The sequence below is a fragment of the Engraulis encrasicolus genome, chromosome 4, assembly GCF_034702125.1.
Source record: "Engraulis encrasicolus isolate BLACKSEA-1 chromosome 4, IST_EnEncr_1.0, whole genome shotgun sequence".
Classification (NCBI taxonomy): domain Eukaryota; kingdom Metazoa; phylum Chordata; class Actinopteri; order Clupeiformes; family Engraulidae; genus Engraulis; species Engraulis encrasicolus.
In genome coordinates this window covers 41,202,730-41,217,507 of record NC_085860.1, presented here as the reverse complement: position 1 = coordinate 41,217,507, position 14,778 = coordinate 41,202,730, and the positions used below count along the sequence as shown (strand labels likewise).

The 14,778-nt window shown below is 45.7% G+C and overlaps 1 protein-coding gene across 1 annotated transcript in view; it reads left to right on the top strand.

Annotated features, from left to right (window-relative positions):
* ripor1 (RHO family interacting cell polarization regulator 1) overlaps positions 1-12,707 on the top strand; it is a 60,367-nt gene extending 47,660 nt beyond the window's left edge. The window contains exons 15-22 of the mRNA XM_063197432.1: positions 836-1,001; positions 2,230-2,365; positions 3,313-3,483; positions 5,639-5,797; positions 6,743-6,939; positions 8,219-8,302; positions 9,264-9,354; positions 10,462-12,707. Of these exons, the coding sequence (XP_063053502.1) occupies positions 836-1,001; positions 2,230-2,365; positions 3,313-3,483; positions 5,639-5,797; positions 6,743-6,939; positions 8,219-8,302; positions 9,264-9,354; positions 10,462-10,559 (1,102 nt within the window). The 3' untranslated portion in view covers positions 10,560-12,707. The remainder of the gene's footprint in view (positions 1-835; positions 1,002-2,229; positions 2,366-3,312; positions 3,484-5,638; positions 5,798-6,742; positions 6,940-8,218; positions 8,303-9,263; positions 9,355-10,461) is intronic.
* Positions 12,708-14,778: the final 2,071 nt, after the last annotated feature.

The following is a 14,778-nucleotide window of genomic DNA, read 5'->3' as shown; positions in this document are numbered from 1 at the left end:
CTAGTGGTGGACATCGGAATTGTTGAATCACTGCAGACCTGACTCTCATACTGAAACCAAAACCATGCAGATACTTCCTGGTGTCTGTCAGCTATGCACATGTATGTTAATAAAATAAATATTAACTGATAATCAGTGGCGTTTGCCACAAGTTTTGTTTGCTTTTATTGGTATAGTTGTGCATATAGACCCCTTTAGAGTTTGTAAACGGGTATGACGTAATTTGTCTGCGTGCGCACCGCTGCATCAAAATCGACCATGCTCCGTTCACTTGTACAGAGACTCGACAGGTGTTTTTTTCGAAATGAGATAACGGATGCTCGCGCTAACTTCAGATATGCAGTGGGCACCACAGACACGGGCATTCCTGGCGATGTCATCAGTCCAGTCAGTAGTTTAATGTCTTGTAACAACAAACATCTCCTATGATTCTGGAACAGCCTCTTCCCTCTCAAAATAGCATAACAAGTGTACGTTTTGGAATCTCTATTTTTTATCAACCTACACACTTCAGAACGGCAGTTTTTCTCTCTTTAGTGTCTGCACTGTCAGCCAGTATTACATGCAGACTCACCACTCCCTATTTTAACCCATGACTGCAGTTCACCTCGTGGCCGCTGTCGAGAGGGCGCAGCCCATTCTTTCTGAATGGAGTCTGCACTCCCCCTAGAGTGCAGTACCACCCAGAAGAGTGGAGTCTCTCGTAATATCCTTGCAATATCTCTGGTGTGTTTGAGTCAACGATGCACACGCATTCATGAGGACGTCGACTCTGAACGGGTCTATACAGCGCATCTAGGCTTACCTACTGACTGTAGTGTGTATTTGTGTGTAGTGAGCGTGTTGGCGCCCCCGAGAGGCCGGCGGATGAAAGTGCGGGTGAGGATGAGGGCTGTGAGGAGAGGTGCTGGGAGACCCCCTGTGGACCCCTCTCCACCGGCTCCCCAGCTCTAGACCGCACCCTGCTGGTGCACCTGAAGAACTGCAGCACACAGCTCCTGGTAAGTATATCACTATCACAAGTATTTACACAGGCTAGATATGGCTCCAGCCTATAGGCAATATGGGCCTCCACCTACCAGGGGGCCCAGATTGGCCAACATTTAACATTTCAGAACTCAGACAAGACATTTCAGACAAGATACAATATTGAGTACAGTTTTAAAATGTGTTAATGCTCATCTGCACAGCTGGCAGTTACATTATTCTTTATTCCTTTCTTGTAATTATGATACTGTCATCAACCTGTGGCCCAGGGGCCCCAGGCTATCTATTCTGGCCCTTACTGTAGCCTAGTGTTTTTGCATTAAAGAGCCCTTGGGGGGAATTGAAACTGTTTTAGCCCACATATAGTGTCTATTTGCCACTCCAATTTTTGTTGTCGTTCACAGCTCCTGTTGATTAAGACACAGCTACTTTAGCTCGCTACTCTTGGCAAATAAACCAGACCCGTTTTACCTTTTAGCTTTTGCCTTTTTGCTTGCTGCTCCTGGTTAATGTTAGCTTATTGCTCCTGATCAATAATCGAGATCAGTGGCTATTTCGGCCCTCTGACAGAAGTGTGTCGTTACTTCAGTTGCCCCCACTGTGGCTCAGTTACAGGCATTCTAATGCCCCAGACTAGGGCAGCAGAACACCTAGCAGGGCATAATCCGGCCCAGAGTAAATACAGCCGTAAACAAAGAGGTAAAGTTAGAGATTAGTGTGGGATCAGACAGCATTAATCCAGCTCTGATGTGGCACACTATTTTCTACTCATAATTTTTTTGGTTTAGACATGGTCACTCCTTCCGTGGCGTGTGGCTTTCTGTTCCACTCTGGATCTCACATACGGCACCTCTCTCTCTTGTTTGGTGTCTCTAACACTGTTGCTTCCATATGTGTTGCCTGGGTACAGTACCTTTGGGACCTATGGGCTACCATAATGGCAGTGTTTGTCCAATGGGGCTCTACAGCTCCCCAGTGGGCATTGGGCAGCCCTAGGGGGGCGCTGAGAAGGATGCAGCTGAAAGGGGGGTGGTGTATAGTTGCCATTGCGAGGCATTCGTCCATTTTATTTTTTTAACACTAAGGGGGGCGGTGGCAGGATTATGGTGAGGTGATTGGCAGCCTTCTAATGAGGCCAAGAGGGCGAAAAGGTTGAAAACCACTAGGCTATAGGGACTTGTAAACACCCTTAATGCATCTCTCTGTTCCTGTGTGTGCGTGTGCGTGTGCATGTGTGTGTAGCGTCTGGGTACCTTCGGTCCTCTGCGGTGCGGTGAGATGTATGCTCTGGATCGGCTCCTGAGGGAAGCGCGAGTTCTAGAACTCATCAGACGTCTCGCCACAGACGCCACAGATGGCCTCAGCCAACCAGAGGAGGGTGAGTACCGTCTGCAGAGCAGTGTAATGCCGCGTGCAGAGGCTGAGGAGTGCAGATGTGCTATTGTAATTAGTGAAGTGTGCATGTATGTTCTGATGTATCGATGATGGCAGATATACACTCGCCTCCAAAAGAGTTGTCGCCTACCCATCTGTTTGGAATAACAGCTAATAACCTAACTTTCAATTAATCACTTGGCTTCAGAAGTCACTCATATGAAAGCTGCAACCCTCCCGAATGAAAATGGATGTACAAAAATAAATTTCATGCACCAAAGAAAGATTGACCCTTTAATGAACACAGACAGGGCAGATTTTGACAAGACAAAAGTTTTGTCAAAATCTGCCCTGTCTGTGTTCATTAAAGGGTCAATCTTTCTTTGGTGCATGACATTTATTTTTGTACATACATTTTCATTCGAGAGGGTTGTAGCTTTCATATGAGTGACTTTTGAAGCCAAGTGATTAATTGAAAGTCAGGTTAATAGCTGTTATTCCAAACAGATGGGTAGGCGACAACTCTTTTGGAGGCGAGTGTAGTATGAGCTGGTCTCATAGGATTCCATGTTAATTGTAAGCGTGGAGGTAAAATTTCCACTGCCTTACTCGGAGAACGGTTGAAAGTACAGGAGAAAGTGAAAACTCAATCATTTAACTCAAGGAGAGGAGTAAAATAAGCTTATTTCCAAAAATGGCACAGTATCACTTTAAGTATGGTGTAAGTACATAAACGCTGTACACTTATAAGCTTCTTATAAGTCTTGTTGTATGGCATCTGCCAAGTGCCAACACTTCAAAAATAGATGTAAATAGCACAATTTCTGTTGTTATTCCTAACAACCATTTTATATCAGAGGCCAACAAACCAAAGACGGTAACGGAGTGTATTCCTTTCCTCTTTTGTGTGCGCCTGTGTGTCTGCATGTGTGTCTGCATGTGTGTGAGCAGTGGTGCCCCAGCTGGACCAGTGTCAGGGGGCGGTGTCGCTATGGAAACGGTGCATGGCGGCAGGCGATGACGGGGCCGTGCACTGCACCTCCACAGAGAGCTTTCTGAGCGCGCTCAGTACCACCTACTCCTCCAGGCTGCCTGAGAGGGCCTCAAGCCTCGCTGACTCAGGTACAGCCACGCCCATATCGCCTGCATGTAGCCACGCCCATATCGCCTGTCTGTAGCCACGCCCATATCGCCTGTCTGGATGGCTGAGGAACAGTCCTCTTTTTTTTAGGCAATTGTGCTTATCTGGCTTATTTGTGAAGCCCTGGTAAAGTATGACAATACATAGGATTTTTTTCTCTGTGTTTGCAATGCCTAGTTTGACAGTATAATCATATTTAACGTAGTGAGGGAAGTCTATGGTACCAAATGAAATATCATCAAATGTCCTTATAAAGCACTTTAAAATTAATGTAAAATTCAGCTATTTACACAGCTATTTAATTCCGTCCAGTGATCACTTGTGGCTTGATGCTAATGATTCCATTTACTTCCAGTGATTTTGCTAAGCTATGCCAATAATGTCAATCTAAGTACTGAACAAATTGAGAAGAAAATTCAACAAAGGGTGGAATGTTCCTTCAATCTATGGGTAACACTTGACATTACGGATCAGTAATAAAATGGTCATTTGTAATTAATTTGTAATTTCAACGTAATGATGATGATTTATAACCACATATTGTAAGTCCCATCTAATTACCAGCTTATTAACAGCAATTTATGTTATGACCGATGCATGTGAATGTCTGTACGGTTGATGGAAGCGTATTACGACAGTCTGTACGTTTGTCTGCACGTACATACTTTTGTTCGCGCGCGTGTGTGTATGTAATGCGTTTATGATTTGTCGGTGTGGGAGTCTAGTTTAATTGTCTGAATGACTCACGTCTGGATGTTTGCTATATGTTTTTCCCTGGTGGTTTCCCATCTGCTGAACACATTATGGGAACACATCGGCTCTTCCTAAATCATATTAGCCTCATATTCAATCTAAACAGGCCACAAACACACACACACACACACACACACACACACACACACACACACACACACACACACACACACACACACACACACACACACACACACAACCACACAAACACACACACAACCACACAACCACACAAACACACACACACACACACACACACACACACACACACACATACACACACACACACACATATTACCTTGTCTGTCTGTCTGTGTGCCACAATAGCGTGATAGTGATGGTGTAGCCAGTTAGAGGTTATTGTGTTGGACAGGGCTGCTTTGTTGTGGTGCTAACTGTTGCTAATGGAGCCACTTCTCCATTGTACCGCAACCACTCTACTCTACTCCACTCTACTCTACTATATTCACACCGCACCAGCCCCATTCTACTATATTCTATTCACACCACACCGCACAAGCATCAATCTCCCATATTCATACCCACAGCACCCAACCCTACTCAATTCAAACCCCACTGCACCACAACCCTACTCTATTACCCCACCACACCAGCTCCACTCAACTCTATTCAAACGCCGTACAAGCCACCCTCCCCTGTTCATACCCACCACACCAGCTCCACTCAACTCTATTCAAACACCGTACAAGCCACCCTCCCCTATTCACTGCAACAGCAACACTCTACCAGGTCTAGATACCCCAATCTCAGCAACCTGGTCTAGATACCACATCGCAGTAACATTATACCCTGGTCTAGATTAGCCTGGTTCACACCAGACGGTGTGTGTGTAGCTTTGGCGCCCCCTGGCGGAGCAGAGCTACACACACTGTGTGTAGCTCTGCTCCGCCAGGGGGCGCCAAAGCTTCACACACACCGTCTGGTGTGAACCAGGCTAGGTCTAGATACCCCACCACACCAGCAACACTCTACTCTATTCACACCCCACCACATTGCAGCCCCACGTTACCCAACTCTAGATACCCCACTCTACTGTGCTCTATAATATTTGTACCCCATTGTGCCAGGAGCTCTCCACTCTACTGTATCCATCAGCAGTACCTACTGTGTATCAGATGTGGCAATGAAGTGGGAGGGGAGAGAGCAGTCAGCATGGCAATGTCTGTAAAATAATTACATTAAGGAAATTATGAAAAGGAAGTCTTGATTAAAATGTGTAATCAAACAAACACTATAATGCTTTTGTGTGGATTGTTGCTGTGGAGTTCCAGTGTTCTCACAACTCAAATCTCTAATAGGCCTATTGTGTGTGTGTGTGGTGTATTGTGTGTGGCGTATTGTGTGTGTGTGTGTGTGTTGCAGTGTTCCTGCGTCTGGTGGAGCGCCTGCTGGAGAGGAGGCTTCCGCGGAGGGGGGGAGGGGCGGCGCGGGAGATGATCACGCTGTTTCAGTTCTGGAGCTACCTGGAGGCCGAGGGGGTCATAGACCTGGACTCACACGTCTCCGAACTGGCAGAGGAAGGTGAGAACGCGTGTGTGTGCGTGTGTGTGTGCGTGTGCGTGTGCGTGCGTGTACGTGTGTGTGTGTGACAATGACACTTAAACACACACACACACACAAAGACAAAAGTTGTAGGTCTCTACCAATAAACTTACAATGTGACGTTGTCACGTGTACCCTACCCAAAATATTAACACCTTCCCCAAAACATACTACAAACGTAGTTGGTGAAGAGACTATTTCAAAGATGGAATGTCTTGTAGAACTATACATTAGTTGAGAAGAAGTTAAATACTTTGCTCCTTACTCAGACTCAACATAGCACTTCGCTGAAAGGATTAGGCCATTAGCCATCAGTCCTCTGTATGATCATAGGAGGAGAGAGAGGGTGTGTGTGTGTGTGTGTGTGTGTGTGTGTGTGTGTGTGTGTGTGTGTGTGTGTGTGTGTGTGTGTGTGTGTGTGTGTGTGTGTGTGTGTGTGTGTGTGTGTGTGTGTGTGTGTGTGTGTGTGTGTGTGTGTGTGTGTGTGTGTGTGTGTGTGTCAGGAGGTATTCAATCACTAATGGGTTTTGATGGGCATCTTGATTCCTCTTGGGATGGCACCATTAACATATCTCGCCAATCAGGACCATTAACACCTCATCACATGACCTCATCTCACCAATCAGCTAACCACTCAGCCTCGCCCTTCAGTTTTACATCTAATTGACCACATATTTCCTCCACATACTGTGTATGATGTCATGTCTCACCAAAGGCCATCATTATTGATCTAAAGTGGTGAGCAGGAGGTGCTCGCATTATTGCATGCTAATCTCTTTCTGTGTGTGTGTGTGTGTGTGTGTGTGTGTGTGTGTGTGTGTGTGTGTGTGTGTGTGTGTGTGTGTGTGTGTGTGTGTGTGTGTGTGTGTGTGTGTGTGTGTGTGTGTGTGTGTGTGTGTGTGTGTGTGTGTGTGTGTGGCGCAGTATGGCTAGTCCACTGCCTGGGTAGCGGTGAGCAGGATGTGTTGCTGCGAGCCCTAAAGCGCCCCCCAGAGGCCAGTCTGAAGAGGGAGGGGCTGCGGGCCGTCAGCCTGTTGCTACGGGACCCCCGCGGGAAAGTCCACAGCTCCGCTAGCTCACTACTACGCAGCCTCGCAGAGCAGACGCGACACCGAGAGAGGGTACGCACACACACACATACACACACACACATACACACACACACACACACATACACACACACCACCACCAATACACCAGCTCACTACTGAGGAGCCTAGCAGAGCAGACGGAACACAGACAGAGGGCATACACACACACACACACACACACACACACACACACACACACACACACACACACACACACACACACACACACACACACACACACACTAGCTGATTCATAAACCACATACACACACATACCGCATGCACCCTACCTGTCTAGAGTGAACATATCCTGTCCAATTCAGCACAGAGATGTAAACATAACATGATGGTCCAGTAGCCCATGTTGCTACCATCTCCCCAAGCTGACACTAGGTGGTGGTGTATGCCGTGCTGAAACACAGAACTGAGGCACACTGATATTGCTCGTCTGTCCTTATAATCCTTATTCTTGGGGAAGTGATTTCCGTGACATTGCCTCGAGTTCCATGCTTTCATCTGCCAAATCGTACAACCTAAATGGCTGAAAACACGATGCGGCGACGGCCTACTATTGTCTTGCCAAATTTTGCCTCTTGAATGTCAAACATTTTGGCATGACAACATTTTGTCTTTCATTAATTCACAATTACTGGTGCACAGATTGATGAATAAAGAAGAAGGAAGCAAATATTTGCTTTGTGTCCTTTAAACCAGTGTATGTTTTGTCTGGCTGTGTTCCAGTATTGGATTCTGTTGAGTCATAGATTTCTTGTGGACTAACAGGTCTACGGACCAGCCATATTGATTTAGTTGTGGAGGAAATGGCAGGCCACTTTTAAAAGGCTCGTCATCTTGTACAAGACAACACCCTCTGTATTAGGCAGTTATCGTTTCACATTTTGATGACTGAATACGTAGAATGATCCTGTTGAGAATGCGATGAAACTGGTCTGCGTTCACAGACTGAAACTTTATGAGTGTGAGATTAGCGGGGGAAACAGATAATGTGTTGCTCTAGTCTGGCCTGCTCTCTTATCGTGCCCCATGATAACCTTCTGTATGTATATCCATGATGACTGCCCATCTGTGCAATACTGCCTCTAGAGGTCAGGAAAGAAAGTGATCACAGCCAAGATGCTTCTTACCTGTGTAATTACAACACTAGTATATGATTTTACATATGTTATACATCCGTCAGTTATTCTACTGTACCTAATGAGGTAAATAGACTGTATGCGTATGTTCCACGTTTACTTGATTCACCTCTGAAGCTGACTCTAATGAAGCGTTTGAATCCTTCTATCTGTAGGCACTGGTGAGCTGCCTGGAGCTGCTGGAGGATGAGAATGTGGAGACGCGCGTTTGTGGATGTAAAGCCCTCGCGTGCCTAAAGGTCTGTCTCGCGACACTAAACATCTTCATCATAGCCATCACACCATGTACAACAGCAACTTAGCAATGCCAGTAGTGTTCATATGCTTCTCACATACTAATACAGATATTGCTGAATATAGCTAGTGTGTAGTAGATGTTGATTTCACAATATCACTGCTATCTCCCACTAAACTAATGTTTTCTTGCAACGCTGCGTTAGACAACCCCTTATTTGGCTCCCCAAACGGCCAGCTGTCTCTGCTGGAGATTTACATTATCTCGTGTACGTTAAACTCGCTTTTGTGGAAACTTCGTAGTGAAGCAACGTAGTCCAGCATGTAGCGGTTGGTGTGATGGAGGTGAAGTGAAAACTGAAACCTGTAGATGAAACGGTAGCATTAGTCTTGGCAGCCGTTTAGGGAGTTTGCCTTGGGGTCCGTAGGCATTAAGGCATTAACTCACAATAAACAAAAAAAAATAAGTCTGTGGCACTAGTCTCCCATCAATGACTTTGACTGATAACGTATCTGGCCTGCGTCCTTATCCAAATAAATATCTGATGTTGACCACAGGCCTCAAATGTTATTTAAAAAGACGTTTATGGGAGCTTAGTGTTTCTGACTTTTTTGTTTATTTCAAATCCCACCAATAGGAAGAATGTGTGTGGTATCCCTGTACCTTCCGCCATGGCTGAAGTGCCCTTGAGCAAGGCACCTTACGTCACATTACTCCAGGGACTGTAACCAATACCCTGTACCTAAATAACTAATGGAAAATAATGTAGTTGTGCCATGTGTGCTCATACGTGCATGTGTGTGTATGTGTGTGTTGTATTGCAGTGGTTGTGCCATATGTGTGAAGTGTCTTGTGTAGCTATGCCATGTGTGTTTGAGTATACAGTAGTGGTTCTCCAATGTGTGCTAATTTTTCGTTGTGTGTTTGCGTTGCGTTTTTTTTTTTTTTTTTAACTCATGTCGCAGGCCAAAGAGAGCATCGAGCAGCTGGTGTACCTGTGTCGCACCGACAAGGAGGATGTGAGGGAGGCGGCCAAGCAAGCTCTACTGGTGTTGGGTAAGTAGAGGAGAGAGGGATGAGGGAGGATGGATGGATGGACAGCGGCAGCCGTGGTGTTATGGTTAGGCAGTTGGACTGTAGATCACAGGGTTGCAGGTTCAGTCCCCACCTTAACCCATTGATGTCTGATGTTGCGTTGCGCAACATTGGCCCTGGCGCCCGGAGCTGCATTACGCAACATTCAGGCTCATAAAATCGTAAAAATCTCTGTTTGTTTGAGATGAATGAACACATTCTAATGAAAGATGAGGGTCTTAGCTTTTAAATGCAACTAAGTGCATATTTTTAGAATATTTAGGTTTTTATAGGCTGAAGTCAGCTTTTCTTAAAAAGGGCTCAGGCATTCAGCACCCTTTTTTGCAGGTGCCTTAGGCATCAATGGGTTAACCAATCTCCCTTCCTTCCTCCATGGCTGAAGTGCCCTATCCCCTAACCCTACATTGCTCAAGGGACTGTAACCAATACCCTGTATCTAAATCAGTGTTTCCAAACCTTATTTGTCCTACGTACCCCCTAAGCCTCTTAGCTGTGCCACGAGTACCCCCTAATTCATGTTCTATATTGTTTTCTCTGTCCTGATGTGACTGCTCCATACATTTGTTATAATTAAAGCATTTTTCCAAGTACCCCCTGCAGTGTGCTCGCATACCCCTAGTGGTACACGTACCCCTGGTTGGGAAACACTGATCTAAATAACTAAGTCGCTTTGGATAAAAGAATCAGCTAAGTGTAATGGGATGGATGAATGGACGGACGGATGGACAGACAGTTGGATGGATGGTTGGATGGATGGATGGTTCTGGATGAGTTGGGGAGAGAGATGAGGGGAGGAGGATGGAGGGAGGGATGAATAGCAAGCAGATTAGTGAAGGAAGGATGAAGGAAAAGCGATGATAAGGATGTATAGTTGTATGTATACCACCTGATATCTGCTACTAAAAAACATTGTTGACCATAATGTCAGTTATCTATACAAGAGAGTATGTCCAAAGGTGGTGCTTCTTAATTTCAGTTTTGACCACTACATTAGCACACAGGATTATCATTTTCACCTTTGACCCCTAAAGTATTCCATTGCTGACCGCTGCCCCCTGTGCTGTGCAGGTGAGGAGGGCAAGCTGGCGCATCGGCACGTGGAGTCGTCGCAGGATGGAGTGGCGCGCCTCTTCGCACCCGGCAGCATGGCCAGCACCGCCTTCTGAGCGCGCTCACAGGAAGCAGAACCACTGCACCGAGATGCACATCCACACACAACACCCGTCTGCCCAACTGACGCCTGGAAACACCACATGCACACACACACACACACGGGCCCTGAAATGACATGCGCACACATGAACACACATCCCTCCTGAACTAGCTGCTGTCATCAATCTCTGGAGACACACAGACACACACACACCAGTCTACCCAGCAATGGCCTGGACCTCTGTAGACACACACATACACACACACAAACCACCTTAACCAGCTGAGTCCAGGACGTCAGACAGCTATACACACACCCAGACAGCACGCCTGAACCCAGCTGTGTCGGCCCAATCTTGCCAATCCCAGACACTCAGATGGTTACACTAATCACTACACTGTAAAAGTGTGGGCAAGACCAGACCCACCCACGGACTCAAGCCTAACTGTACTCTATTGGCAGTCGTGTGTGTGTGTGTGTGTGTGTGTGTGTGTGTGTGTGTGTGTGCGCGCGCGCGCACGCGTGTGTGTGTGTGTGTGTGAGAGAGGCAGTGTGCTGTGGCAACCACCATGGACCGCTATATATACCCACTATCTCCCAATCTCAGACTAATCAATCATACATGTCTATATTACCCAGCTATAACATTATTGTTGTGAGGGAACGTGCGATGACTACATTACAGCAGTCTGATGATGGACGGTGGAATGTCCTGCAGAGTATGAAGAGGGGTGAGGGTTGTAATTGTACTGCCTTAGTATTTGGGCCCGATGGCGTTGCCTTTTCCTGGACACAATACGAAGCGCAGCCTCCAGACAAGCAGCTGGTTAGGTTACCCTGGCACAGAAGACTACGCTCAAGACGAGATGCCCACTCTCTCAAGAGGCAGCATAACAGGGTGGATGGGAGTGCGGGTCTACATGCTTTGTTTTTCGTTTGATTTCTTTTTTTTTTTTGAAACTGTGGAGGAATGCACTTTTTGAATGGTTGACTTTTGTGGTGAGGACAATGACATTGCCGATTGCGTGGAGGGTGTGAATGCTTGGTGCGAACGCTTGTTGAAGAATGTTAGTAGGTAGGTGGGTGGGGGAGGGGCGTGATGAGTATCAATGCATTGGGAGTGGCATAAGAGGAAGGACGCCACCTAGACCCCACCCCACCCCCACCATCCCCCAAACACACCTCACGGACCATTCCAACCTGGAGGGGGGAGGGGAGGGGGACACTAAAGCATCACAGTGCCATCATTCTATATTGTCAAATATGTATGCTTTAGAAAATGAAACTATATAAAATGAATATATATATATAAATATATATATATGGATATATTCAATTGGAATATGTGTTTTTCTAAATGTGTTGTAATTTTAGTTGAGTTGTTTTAAGTACTCAGACCACATGCAGATCTGTCAAGGGCCGAAGCCACAGACTCCCACTAGCTGAGACTCCTGCATAGACCGTATATGATAATATTAATAGTCTATGGACTCAAGCCACTGGCGAGAACTTTTACTGAAGAGTACTTCTGCTGTAAAGAGGCAAAGCTTATGTTTGTTTGTTTTCTTGTTTTTGTTATGTTCAAAGCCAGAACTGTTGTTCTGTTGTGGACTAATGTAAGCTGTGGTGGACTTGGCCTTTCCCTAAACAGGAAGAAAACCTCTTGTGAGTGACCACGTGATCCCTGCTGTCTGGATCAAGCCCTGTGTGTACACTGATAACCTCTCCCTCTCTCTTTCTTTTTCTCACTCTCTTCCCCCCTCTCTCTAGCTCTTTCCCTTTTCCACTGTGCTATCTGCCTCGCTGACACGACAGGGAGACAGGCTCCATGATACAGCATGGACGTTCGTGTGTTGCTCTGTGTTCCTCTTTTATTTTATATCTTATTTTGTCAAATTTCCAGATTGGCGCTTCAAAGCCTCTTCGATGAACAAGTGCCTCAGAGTAAGGGGAGGGATGGGGGATGCTAAGACTTTATTTAAGAGTTAAATGACTGCAGTGCGAGATGACAAACTGCATTACAGATTCAGTATATTTTCCTTAAGACTCACAGACTGTGCAGCATTAAAGTGATTTTTTTTCTATAAAATGTATATTGTCTGACAAGAATCTTGCCTGGCAACAAGTGTAAAGAAAACATTAAAAACACATTTTAAAAATATTTCATTGTCTCTGTTGTTTTCCTCATAAATAAATATAACTAGCTGGAGTAGCTGCCTGCTAGACAAAAGCTGAGTGGATGAAAGTTCCACCAGGAAACTCCCATTGGCATTGTCAAAGCCCTGCTACACACAGCATGCCTCACCCATGCAAAGGGCCAGCCTAGCCGGCGAGCTGAGTAGTGAGTTGGGTGATACCATGCTCAGGATACCTAGTCATGAAAGATGAGGGAGAGTGCTGGTTCATCACTCCCCTATCCACCTGGCAGTGCCAGGAATCAAATTATCAAATCTTGTTTTTTTTTTCTAATATCCTAACTCCCATTATGTGGGGCGTGAATAAAACTCAAAGCTACAAGCGCAGGCAGAGGACAGGAGTCCGCTTATTGGAAAGAAACTTTGGGTTCAAGCCTTCTGCCCATGACGTCTGCACTGCTTGCCCTAATGCTGGGGTGGGGAACCTATGTCTCGAGGGCCATTTGCGGCCCTTGAGGCCGTTTTATCCAGCCCCCGATACCATTTTAATGTTATGCAACTTCACATGAAATATGACATATTTTGTAAAGGAATATTAGAAATTACATTTCCGATGCAATTAAGTTATATTCAGGGGACCCAGAGAAGGTGGGGACTGTTTTAAAGGTGTCCACCTTCAATATACCGGTAGGCCTAAATTGCATGGGGAAATCCTGATTTGTGTTCAAAGTACGGCCCTCGGAGGACTTTTATGACCCTTGTAGGAATTTGAAGTGAAAAAGGTTCCCCACCCCTGCCCTAATGTGTCATGTAATATAGCCGTGATGGCCAATAAAATAAACACATGAAATCATAGCCTAAGCCTAATAATAATTGTGACTGCAAAATATGTAAGCATCAGATTTAAACGATGATTGGTGAGAATCAGAATTATATATTTGGTCTTTTTATCCACATTTCTGCTGATTTTAAGGTGCACTGTGTATAGGATTGTGGCTAAAGTAGGTATTGCAACTTTGCTGCTCATTGAAACTGCGGTCAGCACTGCCTATTGCCAAATTTGATCTAGTATGACCAAAGCGCAGTAGGTTTTTGCAGATAAAAATAATTCTTTCTTGACATTCAAAATGGCAAAAAAAATATTACTCGATAGGCCTACACACTATCCTAGGCTACATTTCTTACAGAGATGTGTCAAAAAAGCCTTCACAGTTTGAAAACTTTGCATAGCCTATATAAATGCTCTGCACAGAGGCCTACATTTGGGAAAAAGATTACCAAATAAAATTAAATTATCAGAATCATTTCCATTGACTGACTGATAACAGATCTGTCTATTCCTGCTTCCAGCGTTGGGTGCATTTCAAAAGTAGCGCCCCAAATGGCCAATCCCCACAATTGAGGCAGTCGGTTCATATGCAAAATAGGGAGGCGGGGCACTCGGAGGGTCACAGGCAGCCTCAAAATGAATGGCAGTGAACGAGGAGTCCTTGTATTGAAGGATAAAACTAGCTGTTTTGAACTAATAATCGTCCGAGGAAACTTCCTTCAAAGTTCACAGCCTGCCTCGTGAATTCAGGGAAATGACAAAAAAGTGGGATAATCATACATACATCTAGATCACCACGAGCACTTGTAGAATCCACAGTCCCCCCCCTATCAGCTCAGTTTGACAGCTGTCAGAACGCACCCAGCGAGCGGGGCATTCGGAGGGTACACTATTTACAGCCTTCTCGCTATTTAACCCATGCCTGCAGTTAGGGGCGCTATCGAGACGAGAGCGCAGCCCATTCATTCTGAATGTAGTCTGCAGTCCTCCGTTGGCGCCCCTACAGTGCAGTACCTGGCGAGTGGAACCTCTCGTAATAGAACTTCTCCGAGAGCGTTTTCACAGCTGTCAAACTGACCTGATGGGGGGAGACTGTGGATTCTACAAGTGCTCGTGGTCATCTGGATGTAGTAATGCTTGTCCCACTTTTTTGTAATTTCCCTGAATTCACGAGGCATCCTGTGAACTTTGAAGGAAGTTTCCCCGGACGATTACAAGTTCAAAACAGCGAGTTTTATCGTTCAATACGCGGGGCTGCCTGTGACCCT